General features: G+C 41.7%; 1 protein-coding gene across 1 annotated transcript in view; it reads right to left on the bottom strand.

Annotated features, from left to right (window-relative positions):
- zswim8 (zinc finger, SWIM-type containing 8) overlaps positions 1-18564 on the bottom strand; it is a 64247-nt gene extending 45683 nt beyond the window's left edge. The window contains 1 exon segment of the mRNA XM_039783495.1: positions 16794-18564. Within this exon segment, the coding sequence (XP_039639429.1) occupies positions 16794-16971 (178 nt within the window). The 5' untranslated portion in view covers positions 16972-18564.
- Between the last annotated feature and the right edge of the window lie 1074 nt (positions 18565-19638).

Here is a 19638-nt window from a genome sequence, read left to right as displayed (position 1 = left end):
AATTCATGCATGAATTCATTCATGCATGAATTCATTCATGTAGTACCTCATGAACTATCAGTAATGTACAGGGGTGGAACGTAACGAAATACATATACTCACGTTACTGTATTGAGTAGTTTTGTTGTGTATTTTTAGGGCCCGAGCGCCGACAGCGGCGAAGGCCCTATTGAAACTGAAGGAATTATTATTTTCTGCAAAGTAATTGCCTTTTTGAGGGGCTTAACATATTCAAAAACTCACCAAATTTGGCGGTCGCATCAAGTCTGGTGAAAAATTTTGTATTTTAAGGGTTTCGCGATTAGGCGCACAAAAATGGCTCGCTAGCGCCCCCTAGAAAGTTAGAAAAATTGAGCCCCTGCTGTGCGTTTAACGTAGACTCACAAAACTTGGTACACATATGTAACATGTCAAGATGTACAAAAAACTTCATTAGAGCCATACCCTAAACCCAACAGGAAGTCCGCCATTTTGATTTCAAAGTTCGAAATTAGTGCGATTTTGGCCATTTCCACATGTCGTACTTTAACGAACTCCTCCTAGAGATTTCATCCGATCAACTTCAAACTCGGTCTGTACCATCTTAAGATGTTAAAGATGAAAAGTTGTTAAAAGAAAAACTTTTCGTCATAGGGCGTGGCGGCCATTTTGTGCATTTCGCCACCGAAACAGGAAGTGGGTGTAACTCGAGTGTACGTTGTCCAACTGGCTCGAAACTTTTCAGGATTCATAAGAGTCCAACCCTGAGGACAAATAAAGGCCGATATTTACTTAAAGTCATAGCGCCCCCTAGTGGCAACAGGAAGTAGGCCTAAAAGTCAAGGTGCTATACTTTAACGAACTCCTCCTAGAGATTTCATCCGATGGACTTCAAACTTGGTCTGTACCATCCCAACACCTTAACGATGAAAAGTTATTAAAAGAAAAACTTTTCGTCAGACGGTGTGGGCGTGGTGTGGCGGCCATTTTGAGTGTTTAGCGATGAACAAAGAAGTTGTTGTAACTTGAGTGTACTTTGTCGTATCTGCCCGAAATTTCTCACCATTGTCAAGGGTCCAGGCCTGAGGACACATACAGGCCAAAATTGACTTTTGGAAATTGGAAACTTAGAATGTGTGGTCTACATGTGATACTGAGCCGCCCCCTATAATATGACCACGCCCACTTACTCAGGCCACGCCCCCTTTCATAACATTTGAACCGTTTAAGGTAGAGTCTCGTGTGAGGTGTCATTGAACTCAGCAGAGACTTCGTTTTTATTTGGTCATGGTTTGACCCGCCCCCTAAGCATAAGCCACACCCCCTTTCATAACATTTGAACCATTTAAGGTTGACCTTTGTGTGAGGTATCAATGAACTCAGCAGAGTTCCTTTTTAATTGGTGTTGGTTTGGCCCGCCCCCTATGCTTTAGCCATGCCCCCTTTTATAACTAATGATCCGTTTGATGTAGACCCTTGTGTGAGATATCATTGAACTCAGCAGAGACGTCCTTATTCATTGGTAATGGTTTGGCCCGCCCCCTATGCTTTAGCCAAGCCCCCTTTCACAGCTGATGAACCGTATGACGTAGAGTCTTGTGTGAGGTATCGTTGAACTCGGCAGGGAGTTCCCTTTTCATTGGTGACGATTTGCAGCGTCTGAGTGCCGAGCGAATGTACGGTCGCAAGGATCGGCGTCCGCCGGTAACCCCGACGCGTGCAGAGGCGCGAGGGCCCGTCCATCGCTGCTCGCAGCTTTAATTCAAGTAGTTTTTACAAATCGGCACACCTGTAAGCTATGTTCCCTTTATAAATCAGATTACCTACAAGTGTGCATACGTGGATCAGCCTCTTATCCCGCCCTGTACATGCCCATCTTTAACCATAAATAGTCAATGCAAAGCACCTCGTGAATGCTGATCAGTATATGAATGACCCTGGCAGTTGTTACACCGAATCATGATGACTGGCGGAGAAAAAACAAAAAACTTCTCAGACGTTCAGGAATTGCTGCACAGTGTATGGAACCCTGATCTATAGACTACATGTATTAATAATACGTCCAAAACAGCAGGCATTATTGTCATGGTCCCTGAAGTCTCTTTCTCTCCTGATTCTTCCTGATTCTTCCAGCGTAGTCCTCCTGCAGGGCCAGCAGTGCCATCATGCAGCATTACGCACGGGTTCACCGCAGTATCTATATGTTTACAAGAATTTGTGATTGTTAACACCTTGCCAAAATCACAGCATCAACTAGTGGTACCCCCCACCCCGAGATACAATTTGAAGACGAAATAAAGTAAACACACTTTTCTTCATGAAGGTTTTGTCACAAAAGTATTAAAGTTCGGACTGATAACGAGGACATTAAGGGTAACAATTGCGCGAGAGCTTAACAGCTGTATTTTCAGACTTTCACATTTGATGATATATGCACAGTTTTAAAGACAGATATTTAGTTATTTACACAGTGTTCTGCAGCTATCTAATGGTAGAATATTTGATGCTATCCTGTATTCCATGCAGTCGGGCCAACTCCTCCTCCTGCACTCTGTAGCGGACAATGTGACGGCAAGACAGCGCCGATTAAACATTAAGAACACATTTTTATTTAAGATTTGAGTTGGAGGTGTTTTATGGAACAGTTATCACTCAGTAGAAGCGCAAATAACACTGCTGGATTTCATCTTCATGGTAACGTGGATGATATGGAGTGAAAGAATGTGCATGGGGCATCAATACTAGAAAATATTACGAGTAATCTTATTCCCATCTACTCTCTGCAGTCTGACTTCAGTTCACCACCTCACCATCTGCGTCGCCAATTCCTATTTTGTCTCCAAAATGTGCGTACGCATGGGTCAGAGTTTGCATGGAAGACCGCACATTCTCCCGTCAAGTTAGTTTTTTATAAATCACAACCTTTGCGTGGGAGTTGGCGTACGCACATTTACAGCCCCGTTCTGTGCGTACGCCACGTTTATAAATGAGACCCCTGGTCATTCTTTTTTTTGTGCGAACCAAGCCCCCAGGAAGAGAGTCTTGTGTAAAAGCCAACATGGGCTTAGAGGATAAGGGTTGAACTGCACACCATGGCCCAGAAAGACTTTTCACATAGACTTTGCATGGCGAAAGAAACTTCTATATTTCAGCGGATCATTTTTTGGGGGGTACACCAACTTACCAACCCCAACACTTAAGACTTAGACTTTTCTTTATTGATCCTTTTGAGATGACTCGTGAAATGAAATTAGATTTCCAGCAGCAGATTTCAGCAGCTTACAAAACACTTGTATAGAAAATAAAGAGGTATAAAAAAATACAGTATAGAAAATACAGTTTAAGAATAACAAACTTTTAGCTAAATATAGGAAGTAAACAAAAAGTAAATAAACAGTAAAAAACAATAAACTACAGATAAATAAAGATAAATATATAGGACTGTGTATGGCATTGTGTTATTATACAGTGAATAAATGACATTTAGCATAAATTAGCAGTTAAGAGCAGTTAAAGTGTCCAGGTATTTATGCGAGTAGATTATTAATTAATTGCACACTGAAAGGGTCCTTGTTTAAAACGTCACGTTTTTAACATTTTTAACATTCACTAGTAGCCGAATCCAGAATTATTAAACTAGGCATTATGAACGTGCATAATGGACGCGAGCAGACTGCACTGCGGATGCTCATATGACTGTTCTCCCGAGGTCCTGTAGCTGTAATAATGGAGAATGCTTATGGTTGTAATTTACCATGTCTTCTATTAATACGTCCATGGTATGTATGCTGTAAAGCCTGTAATGTGGATGAGAGATGAAGCCATGGATGTTATTAAGAGAAGCTATGTTCACCAAACTGCAGGCTAACCTTAGTAGCTAGCACTAGCTAGTAGCTAGCTAGTAGCACGACATAATGATTACATCTCCTTGGTTGTCTGAATACATCCATCGTTTATTTAGCTAAGCATGTAAACGATCAGGAACAACAGAAGCACAATGAAAATTGTTTGTGTAGTGTTCAATGTCGTTATCTGTCTTGTTAGTCTTTATTCCCCGTTGAAGTTCCACAAAAATCTTGTGTTTGCATTTCCGATGCGTTTTGAGGTGAATTTTCAGGGTAAGACGGAGGGGGGAGAGGGACGGGGGGGGAGGCACTTCAACAGCGCGGCGCTGCACTTCTAGTGACACAAGCTCTTGTGCTGGTTGTGATTGCTGTTATACCATAATTTCACTCAGGGGAAAAATGTCAAAAAGACAACAAAGTTTGCTTAACTTGTTCAAATATGCTTGCCAGTCGGATCCAAAACAAGCAAAAACCATTTCTGCCAATATATATATATATATATATATATATATATATTTTTATTTCACACCGATGCAGTGCACATTCTGAAATAAACATTGCCCTGATGTACACACAGCGTTGTTTAGGTTTTTATAGTCAGAAAAGCTACGTAGGCAGTTTCATTTTTTATGTTACCTCCATATATATATATGTGTGTGTGTGTGTGTGTGTATGTGTGTGAAGAATGTGAAGCATAACCACAATGACAGGAGTCTTATTGAGAGCACAGTGGTCTGCCACTGAGAGAAGTAATGGGTCTCAGATTACAGAGCTTCTTGTGCTGCCGTTGACCTAATATGGAGGTAAATAAAAAAAATTAAACACCGTTCATATAATGCCATTCTTGGTGTAAAGGCTTTTCTTCCCACATAAGTTCAAAATCAGGTGCTTGCTTCAAGTGCATTAGGTGAAGAAAAAAAGAACGGTTACTTTATGACTGAAATGGCTAGCTTAAATCAGGGCTGGGACCACATGGTTTTGTCCCGATTCGATTCTTTCACGATACATGGGCGGCGATACGATTTGTATCGCGAATTTCATTTATTGCGATTCTAGAAGTACTTGCCATTGGATAGTATCAAGAAAACTTGAATAATACACTTCTAGAGACAATATATCATGAGATTTATTTAATTTGTAAAGAAGTACAGAACACTACATATTCTGCGTTTTCTTTTTACTCTTTTTTGCTGGAAACTGATACAATGTACCGTATAAACAAAAAATATTTAGGTGAATCATTGGTAAAAAATAAATAAAATAAAAAATATTGATTCTGGAGAAAAGAAATCGTTTTTAAAAATCGCCCCACACAAAAAAAAAAAAAAAAAAAAAAAATCACGATACATAAGATTTTTCCCCCCCACCCCCTATCTTAAATGATGCCTTCAATGTTATAAACTTAGCAAATTGATTTGTTACAGAATATAAATGTAAAGCAGTAATTTGCATTGTAACATTATTTTTTGGGGCATTTTCGGCCTTTATTTTGACAGGACAGCTGAAGACTTGAAAGGGGAGAGAGAGTGGGAATGACATGCAGCAAAGGGCCGCAGGTCGGAGTCAAACCCGGGCCCGCTGCGTCAAGGAGTAAACCGTATATAGGGGCGCCCGCTCTACCAACTCAGCTATCCGGGCGCCCACATTGTAACAATATTGAAGCATTTGCTGCAAAATAATCCATCCTGTGTAAACTCAAAACTCACTCAGTCGACGTGTGAGCGTATCCAAGCCAATCTTGTCTTCCTTCCTTTCATTACAGTACTGGGACTGCTCTCAAGTTCTGAATTTATCTAGAAACTAATTCAGGCTGACACAACATGAGACTTTGCTCCAAGTATCACCAGGGGCTCTACACATGAACTCAGCATTGAGAACATTGTTTGTGTACACAGAGTTTACTAAAAAGAAAGGTTTTGAACAACTCACTGTAGCAGTTGGTTTTTCCGGTCGCCGTCCATCTCGCCAGTCAAAAATAGTCGAGGGAGGAGAGAAAAGATGGGAAGCTCCTAAAGCTTAGTTCCATAGAATGCACGGATAATTTGTTGTTTTGTCGTTAGTGAAAAACAATATTGACCTGGTAGTTGAAAAAGGAGCCTCATATAAGAATGACATTTCTTCCTATGGAGTCCTTTCATTCACATTCGGGGATCGACTCTTTTTGACTGGCAAGATGGGGGAGAGCGGAAAAACCAACAGCTACAGTGAGTTATTAAAACCTTATTTTTAGTAAACTCTGTGAACACAAACAATGTTCTCAATGCTGAGTTCATGTGTAGAGCCTTCTTCGGGTTTTAAAAATAGTGACTTTGATGAGATCATAGTAGTGCCCCTAGCACTCCCATTCAAAAGGCCATTTGACCGGAAACGAGTTTACGCTTACAGGGAGGTGTGTTCAGGTGCATTCTGGGCGTATTGCTATCTTGAGGCAGTGGGAAGTGATCGCGCCATTGACCAACAAAAACCTGGTCTAAAGTCAATAACGCAGCATTTCATTATTATTTTAACAGCAAATTAAAAGGCTCGTGCACAGCGCGCACACTATGCTTGTTACACACACACAAACATGCAAAAGATTAAAAATAAAAATATTACGGTGCAAATCCTCCATCATAACAGCAATGCTCCAAGGTCCAAACGCGCCTGGCTTTTAAAGGGAATGGGAGATGATCTCTGATTGGTTGATTACATGTTACGCCCAAAACACACCTCTGATTAATGAAGACACTAAGTACAACCCTTTAGGACCAGGCGCCCGGTGTTAAAATTAGCAAAAGTGGATTCGTACATGCCCTAAATGAACCTGCGCTCCACGCCGTGCGCTTAGATCATTAAAATAGGACCCATTATGTCACTATGAATACCTGTAAACATTCGATCCATTCTATCTCTCCACTCCTTTAAAAATGCCCTGTTTCCCCATTACAGTACCAACTGTACCGGTCCATAATCCTCTACGATACCATGATAACACCTCTTCTAAGATTATCAATATCCAGTTTCATTCTTACTCTGCCTCAAACTTGATTATGACTGACTGATTATGATTGGGTTTTTTTGGTCTGTTTTTGTGTCAGTTTTCGTTTTGTTGTGTCTACATATGATTGTACGGTTTATTTATTTATTGTTAAGGACCCCCTCGAAAACAAGATGCTGCATCTCAAGGGGTTACTCCTAATAAAAGACATTTTCAACATGAATGCCTTCCAGGAGAGAAGGAGGGACAGATACGAACGACGAACGCCGTGCAACCAGTAACCAGTAACATAGCTCAAGCACAGCGTTCGCCGTTCGACTGGTCGTGACTCTTTTCCCAAGATGGTGCCCGCCTGTATACGTGAACGGTACTGTCTTTATAAACTATCTTTTTAATAAATTGTCTGTACACTTACAAAGTTCTCAATGCTTGGGTTTACATGTAGGGACCCTCATTATGCTACCGTGGAAGTGTGGTGCTATTTTGAGCCTTGTTAGTGGTATAGAAATAGAGATTTCTTTTTACTTTACCAGTTCCCCGACGACTAGCGCTATCAGCTAATTAGATAAATAGGTTAATTTTGCGCTGGATTTGTCCTTTAAGTTAACAGTACTTGCTCCAATGAAATGAATTTGAGCAGTTGGGTTTACAGTGTGGAGCTACTGTTGCACTGACTTCACCGAGAGTCTGAGGAGGACAAACCTTCCAGAGCTGTAAGCTCAACAACTGGCTTGTCTTTCACCATGACATGTATCACTCAACACACTACTAAACTACATTTGTGTGTGAATGTGCATTTTCTTGTTTTTATCTTTGACTTTCTGCTGATACTATGAACTTATCGGTTTGTTGTCTTGTGTTGTTAAATTACATAATTCATACAAATAAAAACTATATACATGTGTCAGTTGTTGTTTTAGACAGTCGTGTTTTTGGTGCTTTTATCTTAGAGCTACAGTATTTTTGCTTGTGCTAATAAGGTTTCGGCCTCAACAGATCCAGTGCTGCAGCCCTGTATTGCTGAGGCAATTACAATGTAACTAATTCATGAAATAAATGTCAAGTACCATATTAACCTTCATGTAAAATAGATATTTTATATTATACTAAGCAACTGATTTCCAAGCCAACAATTCACCACTCACTATTACAACTTCTGCTGTCACTAATAATGTCAATTAACAGTTTGTACTACTTATTTTTCTATTAACTACTCTTTTTCACACATTCAATGCTTTCCTTTTGCGCAACAAGTCAAGGATGAAAAGTAAACTACTAAATGTGAAAAGATTACATTTATGTCATTATTTGTGGTCTTTTGAATTTGGGGGTAGTATTGTAAAACTGCAGCCTGACTGATCTCCATCATCTTAATAGAATTCCTGCAGGGGAGACCGAGTGTGTGGTCTACATTTGAACGTTTTTTGTACATTACAGTAGGAGCAACTGGGACAGTCTGACTGTCGAACAGTAAAGAGCTAAACCCTGAAGAGAGAGGGTTGGCTGGGTAGTAACAGAATCCATGTTGCTAGCCTATGATTGGCTGTTGCAGCTTAATGACAGCAAGCTGTCCACCAATCAGCTGCAAGCACAGAGGGAAGCCGCTACGACAGCTGTTCCCGTAGCTGAGGACTCATTCACTCTTTTCACTGGGTCACTAGTTGTCTCGCTGCCTTCCTCGTTCCCTCCCTGCTCCCCAGTTCTACTGACTGTACCCTGCTTTCTTTGTTTCCCTTCTCTCACCGATAAAGGCACTCAGTCTGCTCTTCATAGCACCTGTCCAAATCTATGTTTATTTGATGGGTTACCGATCACTCCTTTTTGTTGTGTGCTGCAAGTCCATTTTTCATTTCCAGTTTTGTGACATCAAAGGCAATCAGGTGATAACAAAGCTGCAAAGTCGAGTAGGCAGAAAGAAGACACGGGCCATGGGTGTGTTTAACATGATGTGTAATACCCGAGTGGAGATTAGACAGGCTGCTCATGATAGAGGAGCAAGTTATCTTTATTACGCTGGCTGCAACAAAACTGCAAAGCTAATTCTAAACGAGCCTCATTTTTCATCCGTCACCATGACACCAAGTGGACTTTTGAGCTGAAATAACGAGTGGATTAGCCATGCTGTTTCAATCAGCAAGAGAGGAATAACCGAAAACCTGGTTTATCCAATAATGTTGGTACCAACAGAGGACCGAGTCATAATTCAATTGGTGCCAAATTTTGGTCCCTTACCACACAAACCCAACCTGATCACTTGCAAACAAAGCCCAGTTCAGACCAAAGATTCAAAGTTGAAATGAGTTGAAACTTGTCTGCAGCGTTCTGAAAGCTGCCAGTTTACACCAATGAGACGAGACGGTGTATCATCTCCATAACAACCAATCTTTGTACTTCCGTTCTAACTTCAGACTTTCCAGGCTTTTTGCAGCTAAATTTGTTTCGTCTAAATTAGAGATGCACCGATAGAGCAGCCGGTGACCGGAATTGGCCGTGCTTCACGTGCTCGGCCATGACCGGCGTCTGGCAGATCAGTCTGACATATGGCGATTTCATGCCGGTCAACGCTACAATTAACAGACAACATAAGTTATAGAGTTACAGTTCTCAAGGACGCACGCGCGCGCACACGGACGCGACAGCACGCTCTCTTTTTCCTTTCTCTCCGCCGTGTGTGGCGCGTACCCGCTCGCGGTGTGAAGCGCGTGTCGGCGCCATTCTCCCACATGTAGGAACCTCGTGAATTAACCTGCAACATGTCAGCTGTTTGGACATTCTTCAGCGTGTGTGCAGAAGATAACAAGTTTGCAATATGCAACAGCTGCAAGGAAAAATTAGGGCATGGAGGGACGACACCAAAAACCAAAATCACATTTCTTTAGTGTGATATTGGATGTGAAAAGAAGGAAATGGTTCTAACATTGCACTTTAGATGTGTGTGAATTTCCCACACCAGGAGTAATTTATATAGTTCTATTTTATAGTGATCCATTACCTGTTCCATAAATGTTCTATGTTCTGTGCAAAATGTAAAATGTTCTATTATAGAAAAGATAGAAAATAAATATTTGTGTGTGCTGTGAAGTGGTTAGAAAAAATTAAAATCGGAATCGGCTGGCCTAACTCAAAGAAAATCGGAATCGGCCTAGAAAGTTGTAATCGGTGCATCTCTAGTCTAAATATGAATGTGGATAACGTTAGTGATAGTGAGATGTAGGGCTGTGCAATTAATTGAAGTTGAATTGTGATTATGATTTCGGCTCCAATAATCACAAAAACAGAATAATTGAGAAAAACAATTATTTAGTTCATTCCGTTTTGCAAGTAAACTCTTATTTTCTCTTGTGTTCTGAATGAAAAAATGAAATTTAAATAGGAAAAGTATTAAGGGAAAGTTCACAGTCGTATGTGTTTTTTTTGTGTTATAAATAAATGCAACATCTTTCCAGAAGTCAACGAGTAATCATGTTAAATTATCGCGATTTCAATATTGACTGAAATAATCGTGATTATATTTTTTTCCATAATCGAGCAGCCCTAGTGAGATGCTTGCTACAGTTGCATTTCTAGTGATGAAACGGCAAAAACACGTTTTATTTCTCTGCTTCACTGCCTTTTTCTAGCGCAGCTGGGCTCTCTCCCTCTCCCTCTCCTCTCTCTACCATATAACGTTACCGCGTTTCGGGAGGTCGTTGAGGCTCCGTCTACAACTTTTGACCAGCTGTTTGTAACACAAAATAAAATGGATTATGGATCATTTTATTTCTATCGTTTGCAGCCGACTTTACCAGCTGACTTCTCTATCGGCTGTTGAAACAGGCGACGTCTCTTACGTTCTAAAACCAGCCTCTGTGACTTGACCACAGAGAAACCATCGGCTGGTTTGAGTCGAGCTGAGACGAGCCGGGTCAGACCGCTGAAACTTTTCCCTGCGACGTTCTAAAACGGTTTCGTCACGTTGCGAATCTTTGGTCTGAACTGGGCTTAACACTGTGGGCAGTCTGATTAGAGATTTATTTGTTTGCTTTTTTTTTTTAAATCATTTATATTGTAGAAATAAAAATAAAACGTATTTAAATAATTCCTGTGTCTTTTTAGTATATTTTTATAAGACGTTTAGGTTAGTGTGGTATGAAAAAATGTGAGATTAAATTTTTTGGCTATACCGCCTAGCCTTCGACACAAAACATGGTGAATGTTGCAGGAAAGCGAGTTGCAGGTGTGAATAAAATATGACCCTACGTACTTTGTTAAAGGAACACGCCGACTTATTGGGACTTTAGCTTATTCACCGTATCCCCCCCAGATAGAAGACGGCTGTGTCTCATGTGACCTTGTTATTTGTACACCCTGTAACTATACAAATCACAACATGTAAATAGGAAAATGTTGGTGTTATTTTGTCACTTATTGGGAGCAGTAGGCTAGATGGAGCCGGTCACCTCCAGGATCTGTGCTAAGCTAGGCTAACGGTGGGTGCGTCAGACAGAGTTACGACACGCACGGAGATGAGAAGGGTATGTATGGACTTATCTAACTCTGGGGGATACGGGGAATAGAGCTTTTTCACGGCAGACATGTTGACATGTCATAGTAGGAAAAGCACAGGTGTATTCAAAACCATTAGTGATGGCTGCATTCCACTTAGGAGAGGTCCTGGTATTAAACCATTAATGATGGCTGCATTCCACTTAGGAGAGGTCCTGGTATTAAACCATTAATGATGGCTGCATTCCACTTAGGAGAGGCCCTGGTATTAAACCATTAATGATGGCTGCATTCCACTTAGGAGAGGTCCTGGTATTAAACCATTACGGATGGCTGCATTCCACTTAGGAGAGGCCCTGGTATTAAACCATTACGGATGGCTGCATTCCACTTAGGAGAGGTCCTGGTATTAAACCATTACTGATGGCTGCATTCCACTTAGGAGAGGTCCTGGTATTAAACCATTAATGATGGCTGCATTCTACTTAGGAGAGGTCCTGGTATTAAACCATTACTGATGGCTGCATTCCACTTAGGAGAGACCCTGGTATTAAACCATTACTGATGGCTGCATTCCACTTAGGGGAGACCCTGGTATTGGTCATGCTGACTCACTGAAATATCTAACTGGGACACTTGATGGAACTGAGCCATTGTTAAGGTTATCAATTTCAGCTGTGCTTTTCCTACTATGACAAGTCAACATTCCCACTAAGTCGGCCTCTTCCTTTAAGTGGTGCTTGCGTGCAGTTGTACACAGCTTTAGTTTCAGTCGTGGAAGTTCTTAGTCAATCATTACTATGCCGTGCATTTCACCTGATGAAACCCCCACAGCATATACCTGCCCATACCATACTTGTTACCATTCCCCTCCCCCACGTTATTTCAGCAGCTGCTCAGCAGATGGCCAACAGGCTCTGAACACACCTGTCCCTGTTCTTTTGTTGTGCTCCCTTTCCTTTATAAGGATTAAAAACATTGCATTTGGTAGGACTGTTCTCTCCTCTTTTTTGTCTTCTCTACTGTTGAGAAGGTGAACAGATTGTAGAGCCCCCTGAGGCAAATTGGGGATTTGTGATATTGGGCTAGATAACTAAAATGGACTTGACAGATTCGTCAGTTGGCCTATACAAACTATCGATGGCGAAAAACCTTCAACCCCAGCAGTAGGCAGCTTTAGGGCTGTGACGATAACCGCATCACCGCAATACCGCGGAGATGACCTCATCACCGCCATCAGCGCATTCCAAGGGGAGAACAGATGTCGTGTGATACAATATATAATAATGAGAGCAATAATCGTTGTGTAGGTATCCTCATCGACTGTCTTCTATCCTATATTCAAGAGATTATGTATGAAAAAACTTAAGTTACTCGTCACTATAGCTTTGCACAAGAGGATGGACAGTCCATTATACTGTATAGGATTGTTGTTTTATTGTTCACTTTTAACTCACTTTACATCATCTTTGCCATCTGTTTTTCTTCTCTATTTTCCTCACACCGGCACTCATACACTACTGTCCGTTACTGCTGGCTCTCCTTGCGCAGCCACACGGGCACTGACATCACTCACTTAAGGCGCCCTGTCATTCCCACTCTAACTTACGCTACTCTCGTAAGGGGGTCGCGGTTAACCGCCATAGAAAGAAAAAAGAAAAAAACTATACCGTCACAGCCCCAGGCAGCTTTCACTCTGATAAAGCCACTGTCCACTACCTGCCCAGCACCATTAAAAATGGTGGGTTATTCCCATTATTTTTTCTCATTTTAATGCTCTTATCAACATGGAAAAGTGGATCGGCTTGCTTTGTGCTTTTGTCGCCTGGCTTCGTCGCCTGGGGGGGGGGGGGTAAGAATTGGCATCAGGTGTGTGCTCGGCCATCAGGTGTGTGCTCGGTGTGTGCTCGGCCATCAGGTGTGTGCTCGGCCATCAGGTGTGTGCTCTGTGCTCGGCCATCAGGTGTGTGCTCGGCCATCAGGTGTGTGCTCTGTGTGCTCGGCCATCAGGTGTGTGCTCTGTGTGCTCGGCCATCAGGTGTGTGCTCTGTGTGCTCGGCCATCAGGTGTGTGCTCTGTGTGCTCGGCCATCAGGTGTGTGCTCGGCCATCAGGTGTGTGCTCGGCCATCAGGTGGTATTTCAGACTGGACGAGCTGCGATGATAGCTCATTTCACAACCACAAAACACACATCACTTTGGTCTTGTCAATGGAACCATTTGGCAACTTTTTAAAAGAAACTTTCCGTTCAGAATCTTATTGGCGTCCATTTCATCTCACACAGCGTTAACTGACAGCACTAATTGATATGTTTTAGGCTGAATAGCGAACAATATATATCTCGATATTTTCTCCAAAGAGGGATACATGTTCAGTTGTAAGTCAAAGCAACATGTGAGATGTCACAAGCACATCAAAATAAAATGCAAAGACAGGGTTTTCTTCCCTGTTTGAAAATATACAGCTGCAACACATGTAAATGATTACATAATTACAATGACTATAATGAATAAAAACAGGCCTTTCTCTGAGAATGCTCCTTCAGCTGTTTAACAAAAACAGACTGAAGAAGAGAGAGAGAGAGAGAGAGAGAGAGAGAGAGAGAGAAATGGACTAAAGTGTGAATGATACAAAAACTTTCTTTGATCATGAAGCCGACTGTTACTGTACACTTCTCTAGTTTATCAGTTTAGTGTCTGAACTCCACTGCAGACTGGATTCTCTGAGTGACGGCTGACTCATACGAACGAGTCCAGCACGGGTTGAATGCACAGGCCATCGCCGTTATAGGCCTTGTGTATGAAATTCGTGTTGTCGTCATCTTCATAAACTGATAGTCATGGGTTACATCTCTCACCCGCGTCCAGGCGCCGTCTCACTTAATCCTACTCCTAGAACTGAAGTTAAAGTTACATCCACTAACTACTGACCTTCAGCGTTTTTCGCCGTGGCAGCCGCCACAACGGAACTTTACCAACGAAAACACTGGTACAAATGCAGGTTTTCCTCTCTTGCTTAACAAAATATACAGCTGTGCAAATAAACAACTAAAACTGTAGCCAAACGTGGTGCTGTGGCTCCCTCCATTGTATATGAGAGCTAGTCTGGATAATAGAAGTATAAAGCCTCACCTTCCGCTCTCTTTGTGTTGTCGTTCTCAAAAACCCTTTGCTACGGGAAACAGCAACAAACTTCTGGCTACCTAGCCACATGCTGAAAATTGCAAGTTTTAAAAAAAATTGGGAACATGCAATAAGATAGACCTGCTTTAATGAAAGACAAAGACAAAGAATACGTTTACAGCATTTACTCTCCGACTGGGACGTTTTGGGACCGACTGGTAGGATTGCTGTGGACAAAGTACACACGGCGAGCAAATGATGTTTAACAACCACAGTATCCAGCTAATTTAAATGGCTCACATTACTGTGTCTTCACAGTGCTGCGGAGATAGGTCTGGCAATCTGAGTTCACGTGGGAGCAAGTGGGGGTGGGGTTGCCCGGAGAGTGAGAGAGGAGAGATGCAAACACAGGCACGGCGTTCAACAATCTGATCCATCCAATACACAGAGCTGTCAAACGTTTGAATGTTCCTTCTAAAAACACACAGGTACAAACTATTGGAATAACTATATATGCACATTATGTCCATAAGATGGCAAACGAGATATACATAACTACTTGTTTAGGCATATTTATTCCAACATAACATGTCTTTTAAAAGATCCCTACATACCTACACATTACAAAATAAACTAACGTTAATAAACTAATATCCTACACTGTGATATTTAATATAAAGACAGTAATAGACCTCTCTCTGTGCCCTCTGCACAGCTAAACAATTAGCCCCATAGCAAGCTAGCTAGCTTACCAGCCAGCCGGGCCAGCCTCTAAATTAGTAAAATGTAAGAACTTAATGTTTAATTCACACGCACATTGCTATCGCCAGATGAGTGACATGTTTGTTTGTCTAATTTTAAGGTAACCAGTGTATGATAAAGGCATGTTGGGTGGAAGAAATAAGCAAGCTAACGTTAGCTAACGAGCCAGTGGCGGGCCGTTTGGTCCTTCCGGTTTGCGCCCACTGTAGGGAGACTTCTTTGCCGAAAGAACGGATGACAGCCTGTACCAGTACCGCTGTCTTCCTGGCTAGAGCAAACGCTGTTTGTTGTGGCTATCATAGCAAATCAGTATCGGCTCCGATACCGCCTAAAATGCTGGTATCGGTTAATATACGTATATACGTTAAAGTAGTTTATTTCTTTTTCCGTTATAAGTGACTGTCAAACTGGATAATAAAAGAAAGTTCTGTGGCATTCATTGTTTGTATTTGTTCATGTTTCACAAAGACTTTAACCTGAGCCAGACCAACAAAGATAGAAATAATATCACATCCATACAGGGATAGTAGTATACAGTGGTTAAAAATAATAAAATATATGACACACTGGTATCGGATCAGTACTCGTATCGTCCGATACACAAGTCGGGATCGAGAAGCAAAAATGGTATCGGACCATCTCTAGTTGTGTGTATACCCTTTTTTTTTATTAATTTAAAGATGGTCTATATCGGAGACGTCTCATTTACGGGATAGTTCTGGATGTCCCTCACCTTCCACTTTCTTTGTGTTGGCATTCTAAACCCCTGTCGATTCGGGAAACATCTGTGGACTAGCCAGACCTTCCTCCCCAGCGCTGTGGAGGAAGGTCTGGCAATACGACACTAATTTAGAGGTAACTTCTGTTGTGATTTGACGCTATAAATAAAATGTAGTTGAATGTAAAAGCAGTTATTGTCATTCACTTGCACCGGTTGCTGTTCCCGTAGCACATGGCTTTCTGCCTGTTGATGGGTTAAGTAAACAAGAACATGGAGGAGTTTCTGGACAATCCCCTCAGAGAGACACACACACACACACACACACACACACACACACACACACACACACACACACACACACACACACACACACAGTATGCTGAGGAAACGCATCTACAGTGGGTTCCACATTCCCAGGATACTTCCATAACACTACAAACCATATAATCACTCAAATACACACACAGCACAAGTGCTCTTCCAAATGACAAATGAGATTGTGACTGGAGTACTAGTTTGTGGCTTAATTTGTGAAAAACTGCCAATATGCTTTCGCTTAAGTCCAAAAAAGGTCAGTGACTAATCTCTCAGTCCTGCTTTGAAACATAGACATCAGCAACAGCCAAGTGTTTGGAATAGTACAACCCTAACCAATATGTTTCTCCACTGTATTACTCCAACTGATCTGTATGTTAGAATAATAAGATATAATATAAAGGTTTGCCAGCAACAGGTAATACTTACCATGACCTTAACCCTGTTGTAATTAAACTCAGTAAAGCCTTTCACACGGAATATTTCAAGGTATTTAAAATTAATGGACGTGTGTGTGTGTGTGTGTGTGTGTGTGTGTGTGTGTGTGTGTGTGTGTGTGTGTGTGTACAAATAAATCCTTGTCCAACCTTTAATCTTGACAGTAGGGGAGTTGGGTCCAGCGGACTGCTTCCTCCATCCTCTCCAGTTCTGACAGAGGCTCTCGGCCTCTGAGATGAAGGAGCACAGAGAGTCTTCCTCGAACCGGTCCGAGTCTTCGAAGGAGAACCTCTCCCCATCCTCCCACTCGGCGAACATCAGTTCCATTACATCCACTTTTTAAACTGCTTCGGAGTCCAGAGGACTGCGACTTGAGGCCACGGCCTTTCTTCAATCCCCCCCAAAAAAAGCAAGGGGAATCCCGGCGGACAGTGTCCAACACTCGGGGAGATTCAAGAGTCTCAAGACTGGGGGAGGGGAGGCCACTAGCAACCAAAACACAGCTGAGAGGCTTACCGCTGGGCCCTCAAACACAGCTACATAATACAAAGTGACAATGCGGGGGGTCTACTTTAAATACTCCGTAGGAGTATATACACAACAAAACTACAATTAAAAAGTAACTTAACGTAACTTTTCCTATGTTTAGGAGGTGGGTACTTATATATTCAAATCAAACTACTAGTCATTTAGATGGATTTAACAATTCCCTTCATGCTGCCTGGCTGAGTTGTGGCTCCCTTTACAGCCCATTACTTTGAATAGCAGGCCCTGTCGTCTATTTGGCTGTAACGTACTATTAACGACTGCTGCCGCTGAGAGGACAAACGAGCAAAACTCACCCTCACCCCACTCAGCTAAGTGTTGTTAAAGTTACTGTCAAACAGACCGAAGAGTATGGAGTGAAAAAATGAAAATGTCCACCCACTAACGTTATGCACATAGAGTTGCAACAACGCTGCCTAGGGATATGATTATATCTTCAAGAAGTCCGTTGTTTTCCTTCATCCCGGCGTCTTACTCTTTTCAGCCAATCAACACTGGGTATCTAGCTAGCTAGATTATCTAATGTAGCATTTACAGCTAAATTACACCAATCCTTGAAGTGTTTAATCTCTTTCACAGCAAAATATTTTAAACGAGTCAGTGTCAAAAACACATGTCGCTTTAGTATTGCCAAATGTCTTCTTTGTTCTACATTTAGTGTGCTAGTTTAATGTTCTTATGCTGGGCTGCTAATGCAAATCATTTAGCCGACGTTAGCTGAACGGCTAATTATGCTAATAACTGCATACTGTGATACCACAAACGACTGTCATCCGCTGCGGACGACTATATTGAGGTTAGATTTAGTTTTAAACCGACGACAGGTTTCTTCAGGTCGGTTTACCTTCGCTCTGCTTCGATACAACTACCTTATATTAGCTAAGCTATATGTATTAGCTAGCACTAGAAAGCTACCATCCAATCGGCTAACTTCAGCTAGCTTGAATAGCTGTTTGTTTACATTTACTGGTGATGCTACACACCTTTCGTACTGTAAGACGACTACATGTCTACATGCTTATTTATATCGCAAATCTTCTGGACTTCTGCGTTTTCTTAGGTCACATACGGTTCATATTTCGATATTAATCCCCGCTCCTAGCTCAATGTTTTCCTTTCTTTGTATTAGTATAACGAGCCTCCTCTTTGACGTTAAAATCTGGTATATTCCTCAGTCCGCTCTGGTGCAGAAATTCTGATGAGTCCTTCGGATATCCTCCTTCCCGACTGACACTGGTTGTCAGTGGCCTCTCATAATCGTCTTTGACACCGGGATCCCCAGATGATTTCCCGTATCCCTCACGTCCAGGCTCTATCACTCTGCCGGGGGAAGATGGCTCACCTCTCTTGCGGCTCCTCCTCCATCAGCTGATCATAGCTTCCGTCTGCCAGCTCTACACGGTACACAGGCAGTCGTTCAGATGGTGAACAGCTCGGATGGAAAAGAGTGCAATCGTGCGAGGTGTCAACAAACCGAATAGGTTACACTCAATCATACCGTCATGTAGAGCGACAGTTCAAACCAGACTCTGGACATTTAGATTCTTGATTTTTGATTTATTTAAATGACCTTACTCCATAAATAAGCCCTGACCTAAAAGCTTCTGGCCACATTACTTGAGGAACCCTGCATGAATGTACCCTGTTGGTATAGTCAAAGTGAGTAGGTATGGGCCATAGTTATCTGAGCAGTGGTGGAAGAACTTGTCAGATCCTTTGCTTAAGTGAAAGTAACAATACCACAAATTCAAATTACAGAAATATTATGAGGAAAATGTATACAAATCAAATGAAAATGTGTTAGGCTAATTATGAAATAGAACCTTTCATAATTTGTATGACTATATAGAAGTATATTACATTAGTCGATTCATATTCTGGATGTGATGAAGGACTTGGTCATTTTTGCTACGTTCAAAACGCAAGTCTTAATGCTTAATTCAGATTTATTTGCTCAGATCCGTTTTTTTTGTTTGGCTGTTCACATGACCTTTTAAAATGTGGCTTATATCAGATAACAGTGTGAACTGTTTGCGGTTTCGAACTGACCCGCATGATCAAAAGAACAATAACAATGACATCACGCTGTTGCACTAAAGTTAGGGAGGTTATGGAGGAAGTAAGCATTTTCACTTTTATTTCAAAATGTTTGTGTGATGGCAGCTGTAACATTAATAAGCATACACTAATTAGGTCTAACACCTCCTTCTCTCTCCATTGACTTGCTCCATCACTGTTCTCCATTTTGTAGGCCTAGTCAAGTTTTTAATGTTACTGTCTGTGTCTAGGGCTAATTCCCACCGGAGCATAATTGTGACAAATGTCGATGTAGATTGACGTTGAAAAAAATCAGACCTGGATCTGATTCAGGACCACATATGGAAGTGGTCTAAATCTGATTTGAAAACTTTACTTCTGAAGTCTGACTTGGTCACTTGACCCCCAAAA

Source organism: Perca fluviatilis, chromosome 19 (assembly GCF_010015445.1).
Source record: "Perca fluviatilis chromosome 19, GENO_Pfluv_1.0, whole genome shotgun sequence".
Lineage (NCBI taxonomy): Eukaryota > Metazoa > Chordata > Actinopteri > Perciformes > Percidae > Perca > Perca fluviatilis.
This window is presented reverse-complemented; position numbering and strand designations above follow the sequence as displayed.